Source organism: Meira miltonrushii (genome assembly GCF_003144205.1).
Source record: "Meira miltonrushii strain MCA 3882 unplaced genomic scaffold FA14scaffold_3, whole genome shotgun sequence".
NCBI lineage: Eukaryota > Fungi > Basidiomycota > Exobasidiomycetes > Exobasidiales > Brachybasidiaceae > Meira > Meira miltonrushii.
Window position 1 is genome coordinate 744,647 of NW_020289945.1, and position 20,527 is coordinate 765,173.

General features: G+C 43.7%; 5 protein-coding genes across 5 annotated transcripts; 3 read left to right on the forward strand and 2 right to left on the reverse strand.

The window, feature by feature from the left end:
• Positions 1-3,866: 3,866 nt before the first annotated feature.
• FA14DRAFT_123399 (SNF5-domain-containing protein) lies at positions 3,867-4,904 on the reverse strand (the record flags this gene model as incomplete). The annotated part of the gene is made up of 2 exons (XM_025496567.1): positions 3,867-4,282; positions 4,463-4,904. Coding segments are annotated over 2 exons (858 nt in total), but the record flags the coding sequence as incomplete, so codon positions are not given.
• A 7,052-nt stretch (positions 4,905-11,956) lies between these two features.
• Positions 11,957-13,426, forward strand: FA14DRAFT_124876 (Pkinase-domain-containing protein; the record flags this gene model as incomplete). The annotated part of the gene is made up of 2 exons (XM_025496668.1): positions 11,957-12,728; positions 12,891-13,426. Coding segments are annotated over 2 exons (1,308 nt in total), but the record flags the coding sequence as incomplete, so codon positions are not given.
• Positions 13,427-14,811: 1,385 nt separating this feature from the next.
• Positions 14,812-15,617, reverse strand: FA14DRAFT_173235 (uncharacterized protein; the record flags this gene model as incomplete). Its single annotated transcript, XM_025500461.1, has 2 exons — positions 14,812-15,417; positions 15,486-15,617. The coding sequence occupies 2 exons, from the start codon at positions 15,615-15,617 to the stop codon at positions 14,812-14,814; spliced, it is 738 nt and encodes a 245-aa protein (XP_025353739.1).
• A 691-nt stretch (positions 15,618-16,308) lies between these two features.
• On the forward strand, positions 16,309-17,747 carry FA14DRAFT_161290 (mitochondrial carrier). Its single transcript, XM_025499046.1, has 2 exons — positions 16,309-16,641; positions 16,716-17,747. The coding sequence occupies exons 1-2, from the start codon at positions 16,539-16,541 to the stop codon at positions 17,582-17,584; spliced, it is 972 nt and encodes a 323-aa protein (XP_025353740.1). The 5' UTR covers positions 16,309-16,538; the 3' UTR covers positions 17,585-17,747.
• Positions 17,748-17,930: 183 nt separating this feature from the next.
• On the forward strand, positions 17,931-19,669 carry FA14DRAFT_190588 (uncharacterized protein). Its single transcript, XM_025501804.1, has one exon. It carries the CDS (start codon positions 17,990-17,992, stop codon positions 19,604-19,606), a length of 1,617 nt encoding a protein of 538 aa, XP_025353741.1. The 5' UTR covers positions 17,931-17,989; the 3' UTR covers positions 19,607-19,669.
• Positions 19,670-20,527: the final 858 nt, after the last annotated feature.

Here is a 20,527-nt window from a genome sequence, read left to right on the forward strand (position 1 = left end):
ATGAATGGTAGAAAAAATGATAAAACTCTTCTATTTTTCCGTAAACTGATCGGGAATTTAGCATGCATGTGCAATACTTTGGACCCCTTGTCAAATTCAACTCCATGCATGTGTGTACATCAAACAAAGGAATATTTCTATATGTCTATGGAATAAGTGTAAGAAGGTCGATTTTATGCAAGTTTTCTTATTGATAGCAGCGCCACATTTTGCTAAATTGAATACGTACAGAATTGTTTGGCTATGCACAATTTGATTGTGTTTATGTTTTTTGTCTCAAGTGGAAGTGTGTTTGCATGACTCCAATCGCCGGTAAAGAAGAATTGACACTGTTTATACGTCGTTGTCCGATTGTTCGGAGACGCAAAAGTTTCATTTTAGCGTTGCTGATCATTATGTAGCTGCAGGACGTTTACCAAAAGAAGATAATCCAAGGAATGCAGGAATATCCCATGGGAAAATTCACAAGTGACTTTAGAAAATTTTTCTTGGAGATCCAACAGCAAGGTACGTATATGCTGTGCATCTCTACATTGCATATATTCCAAAATTTCAAACCTTTTAGTGTTAGACCCAATTTGTACGGTGAATTTCCCATACAATGACGGGCTGTGCAAAGACAAAGGTACCATGCATAAAGGCTTTTCTGCCTCTGGCCTGCCTTACTAAGAGCAGTGTGGCTCAAGTATGCCGCGGACTAAGTTAACGGTTAGCACGGCCTCGAGCAAGCCGACCAATGAGAAACACGGGCATATGTCGGTGAATTTGGCTAACCTTTTTTTCATCTTTGCGAGGTATCTTTACGAAGATTATACGCTAACCATCAAAACAAAGTTTTTACAATTTTCAAGTCAAATATGGAACAAAAAGTGATTTTCACTGTACAGAATATCTCACTTTTCTCTCTCTCTTTCTCTCAGGAAACGGATGACGCTTGAGTCCGTTTTACATTTCCGTGTGGCTACTTCTATTCATCAGATCTGCAGCTGCTCTACCCCGGATTACAACATTCTTCCACTGCACACGGTCCAGGTACATACATTACAACTCCGTTCAGAAATTGTAAAGAAGTCGTACGATAAATTAAAAGTTAACCTTCGATTGCCTTTAAGTGGCTTTTCTTGCTTGTGTCTTGCTACATACATACACATACAGCAGGATCATGCACTGAAAATCCAAATCTTATAAACGTGTACGTCATGACTATAGATCGGGAAAGATCGCATGGCCTGCTTGCATCGGGTTGGTGAAGGGTGCATGACGAGGAACTACGTACATGTAATTCGAACTGAGGCTGTGTATGGTCACGCAATCCTTCCATGCGTTTATTATTTTTTTTTCGGTTTCTATCATCACACACTAATCGATTTAGTCTTTATTGCATGGGTGTATAGGTGAGAATTATTCATTTTACCACGCTATAAGTATGTATATATGTATTTGCTTCATGTTTACATAACATTTTCACATGACTATACTATGTATCCGCATCCACTAAAAGACAAGCAAATAAAAAGATGGCCCAGGCCTTTCATCAGGTCCCAGGAAGCATGTCGTTGATATTTCGGAAAAGTTGACTTATGTCCGCCAGGCGGACATAAAACTTTTATCCGTTATAAATGCTTATTCTCAACTTTTAGGGCCTCAACATATTTCCGGTAGACCTTTGAACGACACTCACGGTTTAAATGATGCACCTCTGCAAGCCTTTGTCGGACATATGCTCTTTAGGCCGTACCTCGATGCACCTTGAAATGTAGAGCACTGAAGGTTTGGTCCCAAAAAATACCTCAAGTGGATTCTTAGATATTGCTGAATAGACTTGCTCAGAAATTTTAAGTAAAGCATTCTACAATCATTGTGAACCTGTATAATATAAATTGTCGCTGTGGACTTTCTTTTGTTCTGGAATACATGTGTGCATAAACAAGATGCAATAATTAGTATGGTAAAATTGGGAAAAAAGGAGAAAACTGTTGCAAAGCACCCTTTGATCAAATTCCTTAGCCGCTAAAAGGCTTTCTACCTTCTTGTTGAACGGCTTTTTGTACATTTGCACGATGAACACGATTGCGTAAATGAATTTCAAAATTCGTCAAAGTTTGTTCAGGTCCGGGTGTGTATAATTTACCGGGACAATCTTGACAACGTAAACGCCATTCGGGCGTCGAAGGAGCAGCACCCGCACCTCTTGGTCTAGCAAGAACTTCAAACCTGTCCAAAGGATACTTCATACGTAATGCATGACTAGCTTCTGATAACCATTCCGGCTGTGTTGCATTGATCACAACGCCACTCGAAGAAGAAGTAGGTGATTGTGCACTTGTTGTACGTGGTAGCATCGTAGGAGACCCTGCCTGTCCAGCACTCATGATCGAGCTGGAAGAGGTCATTGGGACCGAATTGGCTTGTTGAGTAGCTTTGTTAGGTGAAACTGATCTGCCTGACACAGAATTGCTTTGGACATTTTGTTGTGAATTCACCTTAGTCTTGCCTTCTTTCTCGTCTTCGGAGCTGTCTGAATCATCTGGAGAGCCAACTTGCTCGAATGGCAAATCTGGTGAATTACCGCGGGTAGTTGGGAATGAAGGCGGTGCAGCCTTTTCTTCTTCCTTGGCGGTGAAGGCAACTGTTGAAGGCTCTGGTGCTTTTGGTGCTTCTGCGTGATTGACTGAAGTTTCAGTCGATGCAGGAACAGCAGAATGGTCAACAGGCTGCATTGTGACATCAGATGCATTGCCATCGCTGTTAGGAAGCGGTGGGACAGCAGCAGTACTGGCAGCTGGCCCAGGCACTGCTTTTGAGCCTTCTGCAGTCCCATTTGCGGCTCCAGCATCATCGGAATACGACGAGTAAGCCATCATCGAGTCAGTCGTGGTAGTCATCTCTGCATTCGTGCCAATATCAGAAGACGGTGCCAAGTTCTGCTGAGCATTGACACCGGAAACATTGTTGAAGGCACCTTCTTGAATCGATTCTGTTCCTCTTGCGTACCCTTTGCTTGCACTTTCTTTGGCCAACATATCCTCAACTTCTACCATATTGGGCATAATGCCTCTAGCCTGCAACTGCTTAAGATGATATTTGACGCTACGGGTATATTCGACCGGTCTTGCTTTCCTGTGACGATGGAAGTATTTGCCGCACATACCACAAAGACTCTTATCACCCAATGGCCCTTTCCGTCTGGAAGAATCCATATTTCCAGGCACACCGCAATTACTGCAAAACCACATTCCATCATGCCAATTTGTCACTTGATTGAGAGCTTCTTCAGGTCTTGCCATATTCCATGCAACACCTCCCGAAGGTGAAGACGTGCCATGACCATGACCAAGGGCATGACGGGCCATTCTGCTTACACTTGAATTTATTCCGCCAGCTTCATTGGTTCGTGGGTCATTCTTGGAAGGACTATCTGAGCTGAAAGGAGCGAATTTAGGTCCTTGATCGCGATCATCCTCTGCTTCATCATCAATCTTGCCCAATCCACCTGGATATTCAAAGTGAGTGGCTTGAATGTCCAGCTTGCGTCTTTTGGCTGCTTCTTTGCGATGATCGAATTGATTGATCGTAGGATTGGCGCCATTTCTCATCATTTCTTCAGGCTGAGGCGTTGGTGTTCCATAATCTCCCGATGCATTTGCGTTGGCGATGTTTGCATTTGCCAAAACAGCAGCAGCACGACGAGTAGACATTCCTGCAAGCGAACGAGAGCTATGGTCCAGACCTGATCCACGACCGCTGGAAATTTCAGCCCCTCCCATACCTGCTTCTGCGCCTGCGTTTGTGAATTGTTGAAGTCCATGTACAGCAGGCGTTCTTGCTGTTTTGAGTGGCTCACGATCAGGCAAATTCACACCACGACGACCACGAGTTTGACGACGTTTACGACGTGCTTCACGTTCACGTTCTTTCTCCATTTGCATAATCTCCAATTCGCTCAATTGCATCAATTTGGGTGTATGAGCATCGACGTCATGTTCAAATCGAACGATACTTGAAACAGGAGCAAGCAGGGCACCACGTAATTCCTCATCGATAACTTCTGATCCATCAAAGGTGTAACCGACCAAAGAGAGTGATCGAGTGTAGACATCAACCTGTTCCCTTATCGAGTGCGCGATCGCTGTTTTGAACTCTCCCGACAAACCCAAATCTGCGGCAAATGTAGAGGCAAAATCTTCTGCAGAGCTGCCGTCATCACTGACATCCCATTCGAATTGATCGACCAAATTCATCGCACCTACGGTGATATCCAGCTTGATTTGAATTCGCATTTCTGCAGATTTGCTACCAATGTCAGCAAATGAAACAGTTCCGCCGTTGGATACCTCGATACTTTTCTCATCTTCGGATACTTTGGCATCGTCTTCTAGCTCCTGTATACGACCTTCATCGCACTGAATTTCCAGTTCACGACGCCATTCCTTCCACCACTTAAGTTCTTCCTTAGACAAACGTCCTTTTCCGATCATTTCATCGCGTTTCCTTTTTGATGGCAAAGGCCTCAAAGCTTCGGCAGAAGTATGATCTTGTACTTGCGTAATGATTGCTTCTCGAATGGCTTGAGCAAAATGTACGATTGGCAAACCGAAATCTTCACAAAGTGTGATTGCAAAACGTTCTAAAAGTTCTCCTTTGTACGATTCAGGTGCTGGCCATGTGAACGTATCACGCAATTTCCAACCTTCATGATCAATTTCCAGTCGAATCGGTACCAAATCTTCATCTGCCTGAGCAGCAGCTTTACGTTCAGCACGCAATTGCCTAGAAGAATATCCTCCGTTCAAGGCACTTCGTAATCCTTTGGCAGCACGTTGATTATGCTTATCACCCGGTAAAAGGATTTTGAAATGTTCAAATGGTCCAGGAATTGCAAGATGTCCTGCTTCTTCTTCCATACTACGTTCCCACCAATGCAATTTACCAATTGGTCTCATTTCATGAATGCGTCGATTGAGAATCGCTTGTGCTCTTCCTCCTTGTGCGCTTAGCTGTTTGGCATAAGCGGCATCTTTGGTCATAATCTCAATCATTTCTTTTTGTTCTTCTTTCGTCAGTGGCTTCCATGCATCACTCAACGGCCGCTTCTTCCCATCAGGTGAAAGTGCATCGCTTGAAGGGAGAGGAGTTAGACGTGTATTGAACTCGGGAGCAACATCGAAGCCTAGCTTTGACGTCTTTGGAAGCGGACCACCATTGACTGGTGGCAGATGTGAATTATTGGGTATCGGAGCAGAACCTTGATGAGAAGGAATCAGACCAGACAAAGCACCACCTAAAGACCCTTGACCAGCTGTTGCGGGATTCTGAGATACAGAACCGGTACGCGAATGAAGCATTCCACCAGCCGGAATTGGTTGAGCAAAAGGTGCATAAGACGCTGCTGCAGCTTGAGCATCGTTTGCTGCCGATATTGATGCTGCTGATGTAGTGTTCGAAGGAGGTGCTGCCATCGTTCCGCCAACCTTTCTGCCTGCACTCGAAGCAGGTCTGGATGAGGTACTAGCCTGTCTTTGTCTGGCATTCGTTCTTACAGCTGGACTTCCCATCCCTTGTGCCGGTGAAGAAGGTGGTATCGAGGAAGGCGGTGGAGGTGAACCTGCCAATCCTAAAGGAGAAGCACGATATCCTGCTTGTTGAGCGTTTCCTGCCGTCAAAGCTGCCATCATAGAAGGTTGCATATTCTGTTGCTGTATTTGTCCTAGTCCAAGAGGAGGTCTAGCTGAAGGGCCTGCCATTGCAGCGGAATGTGCTTGTTGCATCAATTGTGCCGCATTCGTAGGATTTTGAAGACCAGCAGGCATTGCAGGTCTTTGCTGCTGCTGCTGTTGTTGCTGTTGCTGCTGCATCTGTTGATGTGCACCTGGTTGTTGTGGTCCAAAGATTCCAATCGTTCGGGCTTCATCAATACTCAAAACTGCACCAGGACCCGAAGGACCATTTCCAGGTATACCTGCACCATATCCGTTGTTCGGTAACACATTTGCTTTTACATATACATATCCTAATTGCATCAACATTTGAGCAGGACTAGGTGCTGGCTGCGACTGTCCGGGTATATTGGACTGTGCTTTTGAGGATGACAGAGCCTGTCCAAGCAATTGCTGTTGTTGATGAGGTGACAATGAAGGGACCCAACCTGCAGGAGCATTTTGTGCTGGATGAGGTTGACCTCCTGGCAACTGACCGCTGAACGATCGTACCGATGCACCTGGTGTTCCCATAGGTGCTGCGCCAGATATGCTCGGGCTTCGTGTATGACTCCTTGCACGTTCTTGCTGTTGAGCAAATGCTTGAGCAGGGGAAGCCATGGGTATGGAAGCATGAGATTGAGTAGGCGTTTGAAAGAACGAAGGAGCAGGAGAAGGTGCAGCATTTTGACCGAAAGAAGGTTGAGCGGGGGTCGGAGGCTGTTGCATTGAAGTGGGTGTTTGCTGTTGCTGCTGCTGTTGTTGTGCAATCCGTTGTTCTTCTTCCTTTTTCTTCTTCGTGCTCCCTTTCGGTCGTCCTTTTGCTTTTGTTTCTGGCGTATTCAGTCCTGCTGCTCTTGATGGAGGTCTTGGTGATTGTTTGACAGAATTTTGTGGAGTGTGAGCTTGAGCAGGCGTTGCAGCAGCTTGTTGCTGTTGCTGCATGTTTTGCGAGGGCGCCATGGGGGACTGCTGTGGTAGATTGGGCATCGAACCGTTTGCAGCATTTCCTCCGAATCCTTGCAAACTTGCCAGTAGGTTTGGATTCTGTAAAAACATGTTTGGATCAATCGAGCCGCCCGAAGCCTGTGCAGTGGCAGCCATGAAAGATGCCGGGTCGAGATTCATACTCTGCAATGCAGCAGCCATTGCCTGGGCTTGAGCAGGTTGCTGTTGACCGCCGGGCCGCTGCGACTGTTGTTGCAACTGTTGCATGGCGTTCAAAAATTTAGGAGCCATAAAAGCATTCTGCTGTTGTGGACCTCCAAAATTCTGTTGTTGAGATGGCTGCTGTTGCGATTGACCCGGCATATTCTGACCACCTTGCTGCTGCTGCTGCATGAAGGGATTAAAAGCTTGTTGTGAACCAGGCGTAGAAGGTCCCGCTCCAGTAGCATTCATCGGTCTTTGCATTCCCATATTGCCTCCATTTGCATTTTGAGGGTTAAATCCTTGACCCATACCAGCCTGATTCATGAGGAATTGCTGAAGGTTCATTTGCTGTTGCGGCATCGATCCTGACATTCCCAACCACTGCATATTCGGCTGACCTTGATTCTGACCTCCGGCCATATTTGGCTGTTGTGCTTGCGGTTGTTGACCTGTGGGACTTTGCTGCGATTGACCTTGTTGCTGCAACAAAGCCTGCAATTGAGGATTGAACATAAAGTTGTTATTCATCCCATTCATGTTCCCTATCCCACCAGCATTTTGTCCATCTTGCTGTTGCATTTGACCTTGGAAGCCCATCTGTGGTTGCTGCTGCTGTTGCTGTCCTATCTGCCCTGCCATGTTTGCCATAGACATATTCTGAGGGTTATTGTTGTTGTTCCCGCTGCCGCTTAGATCAATACCACCATTTCCCAACAAGCTATTCAGATTGATACCATTAGCAGCACCCATTGCCATCATCTGTTGCAAATTGAACCCTCCCGGTCCCGGCATTTGCATTCCTCCTCCAAATGCACCATTCATATTGTTATTTGATGCATTATTTGCGGTATTGTTGGCATTATTGGCCGTATTTCCGGCCTGCCCTGCTTGCTGCTGCTGCTGTTGCTGCAGAGGGCTAGCAAAATTTCCGTGTCCTCCAAACATTCCCTATATACCAATACTTTTAGAGCAAAAGAAGAAGAAGTGCAAATTGGTTTGCTCCTTTTTGCTTACCTCCTTCTTGTTTGACCTGCGTTTGATTGAAAGGTAACAAAAAGAGAGTCGAAATTTGGAAAAACAAAAAGCGATAATCGTACTTGCCGCTAAGGCATTTAATCGAGTTTATTCGGTAGACATTCAATCTGAGCGTGGGGGATAATGAAATGATGATGTTTGAAATATCGGACCGCGATGGACAATCGATTGAATGTGTTCGTTTTGTCGGATTGTGATCACAATCACGCTTTCCCTTTTTGAAACCTTCTTTCGAAAACGCGAGAAAAAAAGGTGGTGGATGGTAGATCGGATTGCAAGCGTGTTTGTGGTTTGAATGCTTGTGGTTTGTGCTGCTCTCTCTCACACTCTCTCTTTACGGTCCCTACAACTGGATCGCTTACCAACGCGAGCTCAAGCCAGCCCTTTTCTGGTTTTGTTGTTGGAAAAGATGGTGGTAAGAATTGATGGATTGATTAAATAGCCTTTGCTTTACCGTGCGAGCCGATGATTGGAATCGGATGGGAAACAGATAAAGTGCGCACGCACACACGCGTACAAAAACTAGAGTACACTACAAGACTTGACAAGTGCTACCTACTACTGTACGCGTACTTTAACATTTGGATCCTAAAGCGTGCGTGTTCAACCAATCAAGACAACAGCAAAGATCACTGATATGAAGAACAGAGTGAAGGTGATTGTCAAGTTTGATTGGAGATCTTAAGAATGTTCATGATGAGAGAAACCTTGTTGGTTGTAATGGTGACATAATGACATAAAGAAGAAGTACAGAGAGAATTTCAAAGTCAAGACGGAACCGCATACATTCAGGTACCATCTGTCAGTCTTAACAATGGAAGAAGGAAGTAGGTACTCTTTATCATTGCATCTTCTCATTCCGCTTTATTCGCCGAATCTTCTCATGAACCCTGGATATGGTACATTGGAAAAGCACACAAATTTACGCTATAACTTCTTGACATCAGTCACATACATACATACGCCACAAATCAGATTAAATTTCCGAACCTTGTTGCAACGGAGAAGGAAAAAGTATAATTACTAGATAGAGTTCATTCTTAGTGAAAAGTGTGGGGTGCATGGGATTTCCCATGGGAAAAGAAAGAATTGCTTTGTCTACCTGCAGATCGAGATTTCCTTGTCTGTCTATCTGTCTGCCCGGCTTACTTCGGACAGGTACCATCCGATCATTAGTTAATGAGATCTCCTTTCGGTCCACTGCATGCTACTTTAGCGTCCTCTGTCAAGATGAATTATAATTCAATCATTCGGCGGAGTATGTAAAAAGAATGATCAATGCAGAAATGACATCTTCTTCCCTTAAACACAATCGGCGTTTACAAGGCAATTTGTGGATAACAAAAAAGTGCTTTGATTGAACGAGCCCCTTTTGGTTGATTGGGGTGTATGCACACGTGGCGCAATTTGCGTCGTTGGCGCGGCTTCTCTTAAATGTTTGCAAGCGGCAGACTAAAGTTTTTGTGTGATTACATAAGCCACTCTCTCTCTTACCCGTTTAGCCGATAAGTGATCCCCTTTCCGTTATTTCCAGCTTTTGCATGCGTTGCGTCATTGTTTTACCTTGCAAACGGAAACCTTTTTCCGCTTTTGACGAACATATGATGTATTTCAACATACTCAATCGCCGATCTATGATGTAAAAAAGCAAATTATAGTCATTGAACAATATAAATGACTATACAAATTATTGTCTTGCTTAAAATAGAATAATTGCGGAGTGAAGTGTAATTGATCCTCATTAAGAAAGATATAGAGTACTCGTGCATGATTTGCCCCGCTTTTTTTTCTTGATTGATGGATTTTATTGATCGATCGAGCAACTCTTTATTCTCCGGCAAGTGCAGGCAGCGGCGGCAGGTCCGAAGTCTGTGTGTTCCATTTTAATCGGTCTTCGGCTATCTCTGCTTTCGTCATTTCACTAAAACAGGGAGCCGTCGTGTTAATGTGCCTTGAAAGAAACGCGTGTACCGATATGACCCTCCACTGAACCCTATTTTTGTCTGTGCTGATAGAATGCCGAAATAGAACAGACAACAGCACATCCTCCCTCTTCTCTGCTTGGTAAGATCGCCTCACTGTACCCTTTTTAAGGCTATTTAGATCTGCGCTGGCGCGACATTTGAAAGCAACCTATTGCATCCGTTTTTGACAATACAGAGAGTCTTTTGTTTTCACAGATTAAGTTTAACACTGTCTATCTTCCATCCCTTTTGCTTTAGCGTAATCTATTTGTTCAAATTTAATTAGTCTTTCGGAATCCGTTGATCGATCGACAAGTTGTAGAAATTAAAACAAAAAGAAAACATGGTTGAATTTCTATAGAATGCCGTCTGTGTCATAATTACAAAAAATTGCTTTTGAACAATCTTCTAGATTTTATGTCTCATATTTTGAATGGATTGTAATGAGAAGAAGTGACGGTCACCGATTTATGCTTCATATGAGCTGTTTTTTTCTTCGGCTCCATTCTTTTCCGCCTTTGAACAACAACAATAGGCGGCAGGTACGTACGTACGGTTAATACGGAACGCGAAAATGAACTGAATGCAGGCAATAAAGGAGAACCGAGCAAGGCCGGCGCGTTTGTTACTTGCAATTGTTGTGTCTTGAACTTGTTTGGCCGTGCGTTGCATGCGTGTGCAGCAAGTCAGGAAAAAAAAAGGGACAGCTGTTTAAAAAAAGGGCACTTTCACTGCCTCCAGCAAAAAGAAATCGGTAAACAATCGGTTCGCCCTGTTTTTTTCTTTTTTCTGTCTGTCTTTTCAGCAGCATACAGTACAGTAATTGGTCATCCTGAAAGCAGCATACACACACACACCTCACACGTACGTACGTATATGCACTCAAGGTGATATGCAAAAATATAGGTGGAAAGTGGATTCAACAACATTCTGAAACCTATTCATTCTAACCATCATCACTATTCTGATACGGATAAAGGACGACATTCCGACATTCAAAGTACAGTAAACGACTTTTCATACTGGCTTATCTCGATTTCTCACCTTGTCACACGCCACCTTTATCATCTGTCTTTTTGCAGCACAACTTCTCGTCAACTCTGTCTGTGGAAGCAGTGTCTTCAAAGATCTCAGATCTACGTGTCATCACCTCTTTCATCCTCAAGCATCGCTCTGCGTTGTTGTATAGGACTTGAAGATATCAAGAGCCCCGTGAAAGGAATGGAAAAGTAAGGCTCAACACTGCTTCTCGAAAGCATATACATACACGATTGCCTTCTTTTCCGAGTATATTCTAATCCAATCCGACTACCGATTTCGTCTTTTTGATAGGCTGATTTTGTCATCCCTCATTGCATCCGCCATTCTAATCAAATCGCTCGATCCATCCTACGCAATCTGGGTCAACCCTATCCACCATACTTCATCGGATCTACACAGCCGATCGCATACGCCCCTAATCGATTTGGCCATCCCTACTACGCAATATCAACTTAACCCCGGATCAAGTCATTTGTCTTTAGGGGCAAAAAGATCGATTCAACGTTAAAGAGAGATTACACGCATCAGAGTGTTGTTTCCGTCTGTGCGTCATATTGAGCGGCAAAGTCAGGTTCTTTAAATAAACGCTGAAATCACGTTCTATTCAACCCTCTCTTAACGGACCGTTGTTCACTTTCACAACACGATCCAAGCGTCATATTCCGTTCCGATTCGGCAGCGCTGACCGTCACAAAAGGTTTTTCCATCCCCAAGTACACCCTCTCCCGGTACCGTTTACGCCGCGGTGGGGAATTGAGTCAGAACTTTCCATCTCAGATTCAAAGTGGCGGCAAACTTTGTGGGCTGTGAGGTAATCGGTTCTTTTGAAGAAAACGCCAAACGTGTAATGAGGATACTTGGCGTCATCGAATAAGAAAAACGTTGCCAAGTTTTCTGGGGAGATTGTGAAAGATCTTTGCGCCAACAAATACGCAGCCTCACTTTATATCCCGTCGATTTCTTTCCTCATAACACGATATGCCAACAGTTTTCCCCACGCCTACTTCCCCACCACCAAATCAAAACACGATGAGCGTCAACGCACCATCTCCTCCTCCTCCTTCGAGGATGAATTCAAGGGGATCTTCGTCTAATTTGACAAATGCTGCTGCTGCCGTTGCTTCGATAGGCGCCAACTCTTCCTCGAGCGGCACTTCGCATCAAGTTGGTACTCGACAAGCAACACGATCGCGCACTCGAACGAGACAAGCACAGCCCAATAACAACAATAACGTCAACAATGCAGCCGGTCCAAGCAGGAAACCTTTGCCAAGGTACAACAGCGAAGATCATCCTTTGAGCCCACACAAATTAGCGGCGAAAGGATATCATCAATTCCACTGTTTGGGTGTTCCATTCCACGTCAAGAAGAGATATACATTCATGCGTGAACTGGGAATAGGTGCTTACGGATGCGTTGCTTTGGCGCATGATAGCGTGTTGGATTGCAACGTGGCCATCAAAAAGGTTACCAGAATATTTGAACGTGAAGTTTTGGCAAGACGTGCCTTACGTGAAGTGGCAGTTTTGCGCGAGATTGGACTTTGCGATAATGTGACTGCATTGTTGGATTTCGATACGACATTTATGGAATTCAATGAGATCTACCTCGTATTAGAAGCAAGTGAAGCAGATCTTTCGCAAATTATTCGATCGGGACAATCTCTTTCAGATGCACATTTGCAATACTTTGTTGCTCAAATCCTTCGTGGTGTTCGTTATATGCATGCGGCAAAGATCATTCACCGTGATATGAAACCGGGCAATTTGTTGGTAAACGGTGATTGTCAGTTGAAATTGTGCGATTTCGGTTTAGCACGCGCTTTCCGTGATGATTCAGGTGTTTCAGCAATGAAAGATGGAGATTCACCCGTTGTGAACGAAAGAACGTTCCCTGAATCACCACATGGAGATCGAAGTCATCCATGCTCTCCTTCTTTGCACATGACGGAAAATAATCCAACAACACAAATTCGTACCACATCTTTGGACTTCCCTGGAGGTCCTTTGACCGAGTATGTGGCAACACGTTGGTATCGTGCCCCAGAGATCATGTTATGCTTCAAGAAAGGATACGGACCTTCGATCGACATCTGGAGTGTAGGATGCATTTTAGCCGAATTGCTGGGAGGCAAGCCAATCTTTGCAGGAAAAGATTACGTCGATCAAATTGCAAGAATCAACAACGTCCTTGGATCACCACCCAAATCAACGATTGAGAAGATCGGAAGTGAACGTGCAAGAACGTATGTTGAATCTTTACCACATATGCCAAAGGTGCCATTTGCTCAATTGTATCCTAAAGCAAATTCACAGGCGATTGATCTTTTGGAGAAGATGCTCTGCTGGGATCCTGAAGAAAGAATCTCTGCTGCTGACGCACTTCATCATCCATGGCTCAAAGCATACCATCGATCCAACAATAACTGGCAACCACCTCGTCCGTTTGATCGATTCGACGAAGTGGAAATGTTGAGCTCGATTGCTGATTTCCGTATCGGATTGGAACGTGAATCTGATGAAATGCGTGCTGAATTAGAAGCTCTAGAGGCGGAAGAGTTACAAGCAGCAGCAGAAATGAATGCAAGACGACAAAACGAACAAGATGCTAATGCCGAACATGACCAAACTCTTACACAGGATGGGAGTGAAGGCGATTTAGCAAACAGTGCTGCACGTTCTTCAGCTCCTTCTCGTAATACAGGCTCACCGACCGGATCTGCATTGATCACGCCATCTTCCATCTCTCCGAGTATGAACGGTGTCTCGCCAACGTATGAAACAGATCTGACTTCTGTTAGCGCTCCTCATAGCGTTGCTGGGAGTCATAGCGCAGGCAAGAGATCGAGAGGTGTAAGAGCAGTTGACGGATTAGGTTTATCATCCAACAATCTTTTCGGTCGTGAAAGTGAGAATGGCAAGTATTTTGCACGTGAAGGTGCATGTGAAGCATTGGATAAATCTTTGGCCAATCACGGTTTATTGTGCGGCGATGAAAATGAATTGATTCGAGATGCAGTTCGATCAAAGACAAGCTTTCGAAGACGTGCGGTCAGTAATGCGCCAAGTCAATTAGCCCGTTTACGCAGACGTGGAAGTGAAGGTAGCCTTCGTCAAATCGTCAGGGATGCAGTCTCACGTTCTGCATGTGAGCCGATCAGCAGCGGTACAGCTCCAGCAACGGTTGTGGGTGCAGGTGAATACGATAACGTTGAACATTCTATTCTTCGTTTTGGAGGCGAAAATGAGAATAGCGTTCATGATAGTGAAGGGGAAGATAGTGACGGAGCTGCAACTGCTATTCAAAATGCTCTTCATAATTCGGTCAAGACTACTGATTTGATCAGACGTTCGCCTTTACAACGTGAAGAACATAATCAAGTCGCTGATGATACTTCCGGTTTATTGACTTGGCTTTCACTTTCATCTTTTGCTTGGGCTGGACGTAAGAGATGGTGGTCTGGTGCAAATCAAGATCAGCCATCAGTCAATCATGCTTTGGCCAACGAAGGCAGTGATTCGACTGCCATGGGTGCACACTCGACATGACAAGATACTCAAGTAGTGCAAGCATAATACAACGCCTTCAAATATTCTTTTTGCTTCGCTTTCATCGCACACATAATTTGGATTGCTTTTTAATCATCATCTAACCATCAAGTTCTTTATTGGCTCAAATTTCATTTTGACAGTCAACTTTTACCATTTACCATCTGTGATTTTACAGCATCATTCATGTACTACATATCTTCGAATTTGATCCATTTAATCATTCTTTTAGAATCGTGAGAGTCACCTTCCCCTATTCTGCTTCCTGCTGATGAAGCGTGGTGAACATAGCAATACGAGAAAAATTTTAGAATTGAGTGTATCATGACATAAAAGTGAGAGACAGCGAAAGAAGAAGAAATCGAATCTATAGGTTACTGTTGGCTATCACTACCACTACCACTACCTCCGCCAAGAAGCCAACCACAGCAGCCTATGCAGGCATCGCATGGATTTGAACCACTGTTGGATGAATCACTTCTACCGTAGCCGGCTGAATAACCTACACTGGTTTGAAGGCGACCATGACGATTGTGAGTAGCAACGATATCTGGTTGATATCCCGCAGATGTCATAATCGTACTTTCCACAGCCGCTCCTACTAATCCTCCGGCAATCCTTCCACCTGCTCCAGAATTTCCTGTACCGTAACGTGGTGGAGTGTCAGGACTGCTGCTACCATAGCCACCACCACTACTATGGCGACCGCCGCCGCTATTGTAATTGTGACGATTAGGACGTCTTGCATTATAATGTTCTCCAGCATAATGTGCCGGTGTTGGACGCCTACGTTCACGTCTATCACGTTGAGGCGGTGGTGTTGGTAATCTTTGCGAAGGGATTGTTGAAGGTGTTGATGCAGAAACAGAATCAAAAGCTCGATAAACTTGTCTTCCTGGACGAAGGCCTGAACTTGATTGTGCTGGCGCTGGTGCTGGACCTCTACTACTTGAAGCACCACCGTGATGATCTTCTTTACCCTGAAGGGAATTCAATACTCATTTTTAGTTTCGGATTTTCGTTTGATGTACTTATATGTGATACTCACCTGCATTGGGCTACGCTTGGTTAAGGTTCGATTTCCAAAACTATTGTCATTGTTTTGAGGAAGAGGATTAGAAATGCATTCCAAAAGTTGAGTTGCAGCGATTAGAAGTAGAGGCACAGTTTGAAGATACATTTTTATCTTTCGCTATCTTTTAGGTGCTTATACAGTTGCTTAGGATGAGAGAAAGAGGATATTCATGTCTTTATATACCTCATCAATTTAAATCCAACAATTCGGGGCAACCATTGTATGGTATGACCATCAAGCATTTTATAAACGTATAACTATCGTTCTCAAATGTAAGCCGCCAAGATTAATTATTGCCTTTGAATGCCCCGATAAAGCTGTATTTGCGGGTCTAAGAGGATGTTGCATTTCCATCTACCGAGCATACACCGAATAGCAGACAAAGACCAAACATAAAGCGTTAATTTCAGCCTCATGGGCAACATTCGGGGGTTTTTTGAATTTATTCGGAATATTATTAAATGAAGGTGAATAATTCAGACAAGTAAGTCAAATAGATGCCCCTAATCATACAGCTGCTCACCATTTCAACGACTACGTGATGATGGCAATGCAATCTCATGGAGAAACGGGGAAGAACGGGTACTTTCACGTGCATGATAGTGAATACGCGGTCAAGTCGGGCATGATGAAAATAATTCCGGTTTAGCATTTCACCCCGTACGCAGTGTGTATTCAACCCATTTTCACGTTCAGTCTGCAGCATACGCGTATGTATGTACTCCACCCCTTGAGTGAGAGACATACTTCGGGGGTTGAGACACAGTCAATATTCCCCATATTTAATAGGAGGCATATCGTCACTCACTTGTCGTTCATTCAATTGTGGAAACAAGCCTGGTCATCCGATCATACTACAGACAAAAAGAAGCGGCATATAGTGAACGCCTTTAACCGGTTCCAACTCCTCTTCTCCGCATCATCAAAACAAAAAGGAAAAGTATTGGAGAGACTCATCACTTTCTTCCCCACCACCACTTTCAAGGATACCTCCCTCACTCTCTCTCTCCCTCACAACTTGTCAAGATGAGTAAAAACGATAAACCAAACAATAAGCCCAAAGTGGCCCCTTCTACCCATTTGATCGCTGGTGGTATCGCTGGTTTTGCAGAAGCTTGCACATGTCATCGTAAGTATAGCAAAAGGACCAGTCTGAATTACTTCTTCTTCTTCTTCTAACCTGTCCTCTTCCCATCTCTACAGCTCTTGATACTATCAAAGTGCGAATGCAACTTTCTCGTCGTGGAAGAGCATCAGGTGAAAAACCACGTGGATTCTTGGCAACAGGTGCATACATCGTTCGTAGAGAAACACCTCTAGGTTTATACAAAGGTTTAGGAGCAGTCGTTGCAGGTATCGTACCAAAGATGGCAATTCGATTTATGAGTTTTGAATATTATAAATCTGCTTTAGCAGATCCAAAGACTGGAATCACAAGTCCACAAGGTGTTTTCTTAGCCGGTTTAGGTGCAGGTACAACAGAAGCAGTAGCAGTCGTCAATCCAATGGAAGTCGTTAAAATTCGTCTTCAAGCACAACAACATTCATTGGCCGATCCATTGGAAGTGCCAAGATATAGAAATGCAGCCCATGCGCTATATACAATTATTCGTGAGGAAGGTTTCTTTACTTTGTATCGTGGTGTTGCACTAACGGCAGCAAGACAAGCAACGAATCAAGCAGCCAATTTTACAGCTTATCAAGAACTAAAAGCATTCGCACAACGTGTTCAAGATACAACAGAGCTACCTTCTTACGAAACCGCATTGATTGGTTTGATCAGTGGTGCTTTAGGTCCATTCAGTAATGCTCCGATTGATACGATTAAAACACGTATTCAACGTGCAAGTAAGGTTGAAGGAGAAACGGCAATCAGTAGAGTTGTAAAGGTTGCCAGTGAAATGTTTGCACAAGAAGGTGTAAGCGCTTTCTGGAAAGGTATCACACCTCGTGTTGCCCGTGTTGCACCAGGTCAAGCAGTCGTCTTTACGATTTATGAAAAGGTAAAGAAATACATAGAAGCTGCCAAGGCAGGAGAATTCGCTTTATCCGATACCAGATCGGATGAATAAATAAGCGTCTTTTTCGATGCATATGGAAATAAATTGGATATTTATTATTTTTTGCTCTATCTCAAAACCCCACAAAATGGAAATGCAAACGTTTGCTCTCCTCATTGAACATAGTAATAGTACACTCAACATTTGAATCGTTTTAATGAATATCTTTTTATCATCTTCTTATTTGTGAAATCGAGGTTCGGGAAGTTAGTGAATCAGGAGAATAGCAAACGCGTGAGAATGACGCGCTATAAATTATCGCGAATAAATGCAGTCAAAAAACAGACTGTTAAAGTGCTTACGATTAAATGCTTTGTCAAGAGATGAACAACACAATTATAACTTTTGAACAAACACCATCATATCAAAAACACTTAAGGGAAAATGAAAGCATGCGAGCGGTAGCACAGGAACAAGATGTCACAATCAACTCCAACTCGAGATAGCATAAACCCATTATCGCAACAATCTCTTCGAACTCCTCCTTCTGCTTCTCCAAGCAAGCCAAGATTGTTATGGCGTGGTAGTTTATTTCTGTCCGATGGAACTGAGCTACCCGGATTAGCAATCGTGTCAACCATACAGCCCACTTTTGCTTCTTCTCGGAGTAGCAGCAAGAAAGAAATTGAAGATGACAGTATTAAAGACGCACCTTTCACCTTGTCTGCCGAACAACAAGATGACATGTGTTTATCGATAGAAATGGTACGACATGCTTCTCTACGTGTGGTTGATGTGGTGGAAAACACAGTCGTGAAAGATGAAAGTGGTAAACTATCTTTACAATCAACAAATCAAGTGAATCCTTCTAGCACATCAAGCAATCCTGTCAATGCTGCAAATCAGAATATTCACGTCACATTTGAGGCGGCAGGAAATGTACGATTATACATCGACCCCGATCAACATTCTACCATTGCATTCTTTGATCGTTTGTTCGCATACGATTTCGATTCCGAACAAAAAGATAGATTGACCGGAAATTGCTCAACAAGTGCTTTAATCTTTTCGCTAGATAAATCTTTCAAAGATTCGATGAATTTCGATTCGTTTGATTCACGTGCGGAAAGCTTTGATGTTTTTGGCGATCATGCATCTACTGGATCAGCTTATCATATAAATAGCTCAGGAATCATGGAAGCTGTTGTGATTGGAATGGAACGAGTCGAACCAACTTCATCCGGCAAATCCAATATCGAACTTCATATTGGTCGAAAGATTGTAAAGAGAATCAAGAGTGCTTCTCGCTCAGAATCACAACCCGTTTCCTCGAATACGAGCATCTCCCTTTCTCAGCATTCACTTTTACCTCGACCGGATGATCCGGCTCCTCGTATATTACCATTAAAGAGAACGCAAAGTACTTTAAAGCCTGCCACTTCATTATCATCACTCTTTTCACGTGCAAATTCGTTCCAAGATCATCAAGGCACGTCATCCAAATTTGCTTTACCTGCTCGTCCGTCATTCGCTAGGGCTCAGAGGGAAAGCTCGCAAAATAGAGACATTCGAATGTCAGAAGAGCGAAGTTTAGACAGCATCCCAAAGGAGCGATCAAATTCCGTCAGCGCAATTACAAAAAAGAGAGGTGGAAATCATACACCCGGCAGAAGGGGAGAAAAGCGACCGCGAAACATCGTTCTGAATGAACAAGAGATCGATGATGATCCTTTCCTCTCCACTACCCTAGAAGATGATATTGAACAAGAGGAAGATTCTTCCGAGCCAATCAAGGTTAAAAAGGAAGATCCTGACGTACTTATGGCTCCACCGCCAATCAATTCGAGATCGTCTTCTTTGTCAAACAAGCAAACTTCCTCTATCGAAGAAAAGAATCGTTCTTTGATCAAGAAGCTAGTTCATTACCAACTTCTCGGCAAAGGCGTTGAAAGACATGAACCTGCATATGCAGCTTGTTATGGTATGACATGTCAAGGCGCAACGGTAGCTTTGCGTAAGCATGTCAAAATCGAACTCATCGATCGACAAATAGCTGCAGGTATTATCGAAAAGCATTTAGAGATGTACCTCTAGAGAATTCGGCATTGTATTACATACTCACTCAACCATCTGTACACTATTCAATCATAACCATACAAGAATATTCCAAATTGTCTGATGTATTATTCAATTACAGTGCTCGATATTGTAGTATGAGAAAACGAGAAAAAAGGTGACTGACGAGAAAGGGTTTTGATAAGGTACACGATGAGAAAAGTAGGTAACAATGATTGGACACATGCGCTCAGCTACTTTGCTCAGTTTCATCTGAGAAGTTCACTTGTTCCACCCAACCTAACTGTCCATTGATGTCTGATCTGCCAAACAAAAGGGTTTGATTGGGAAAGGAGGATGAGTCCCTTGAAAGAACGCGGAAAGTATCACCGACCTTATATTGTACAAATTGCCAACCAAGATGTTTTTCTTCTTGGTTGAATTGTTCTGGACCATCTTTCATTGCTTTGCATTGAAATAATGCTTTCATCTTTTGACGTTGAGATGATTGACTGCCTTGAGGGCGAAGTGTATTTGTTGTGAATTGACCAGATTCAGAGGATTTCATTCCATTTCCTCCCACTTCTGCAATTCTACTCAATTGCAAACGATCTGCGCTATTCTCTCTGCTGGGCATACGTGTCCTTACACTTTCTGCCGAAACAAAGCTTCCGCTACGTGTGGATGTGTTTCCGTCTGTGCCAATGGAAAGACTCGAAAGGTCACTCGCCATCTCAACACCATTTGATCCAAATCCTGAAGATTGATCAGATGCTCTAGATGGCGAAGTGTTTGAACTGAGATCAATCGGGCGTACAGCTGGTGAAAGATCATAAGGCTCTTTCTTTGGAACATGATCGGCCCTATCCAAGAAATCGATCGGACTGTTTTGCACAAAGAATCCTTCTCCCGTATCTCCATCACGACGGAAAACAAGACTAGGCAAAGAAGGCGGCAGAG

Bases quoted from the DNA above. Each gene is read 5' to 3' on its own strand.
- FA14DRAFT_161290 (XM_025499046.1), top strand. From the start codon at position 16,539: ATGAGTAAAAACGATAAACCAAACAATAAGCCCAAAGTGGCCCCTTCT. The intron at 16,642-16,715 runs GTAAGTATAGCA...CCATCTCTACAG, and splicing joins AGAAGCTTGCACATGTCATC to CTCTTGATACTATCAAAGTG.
- FA14DRAFT_190588 (XM_025501804.1), top strand. From the start codon at position 17,990: ATGTCACAATCAACTCCAACTCGAGATAGCATAAACCCATTATCGCAA.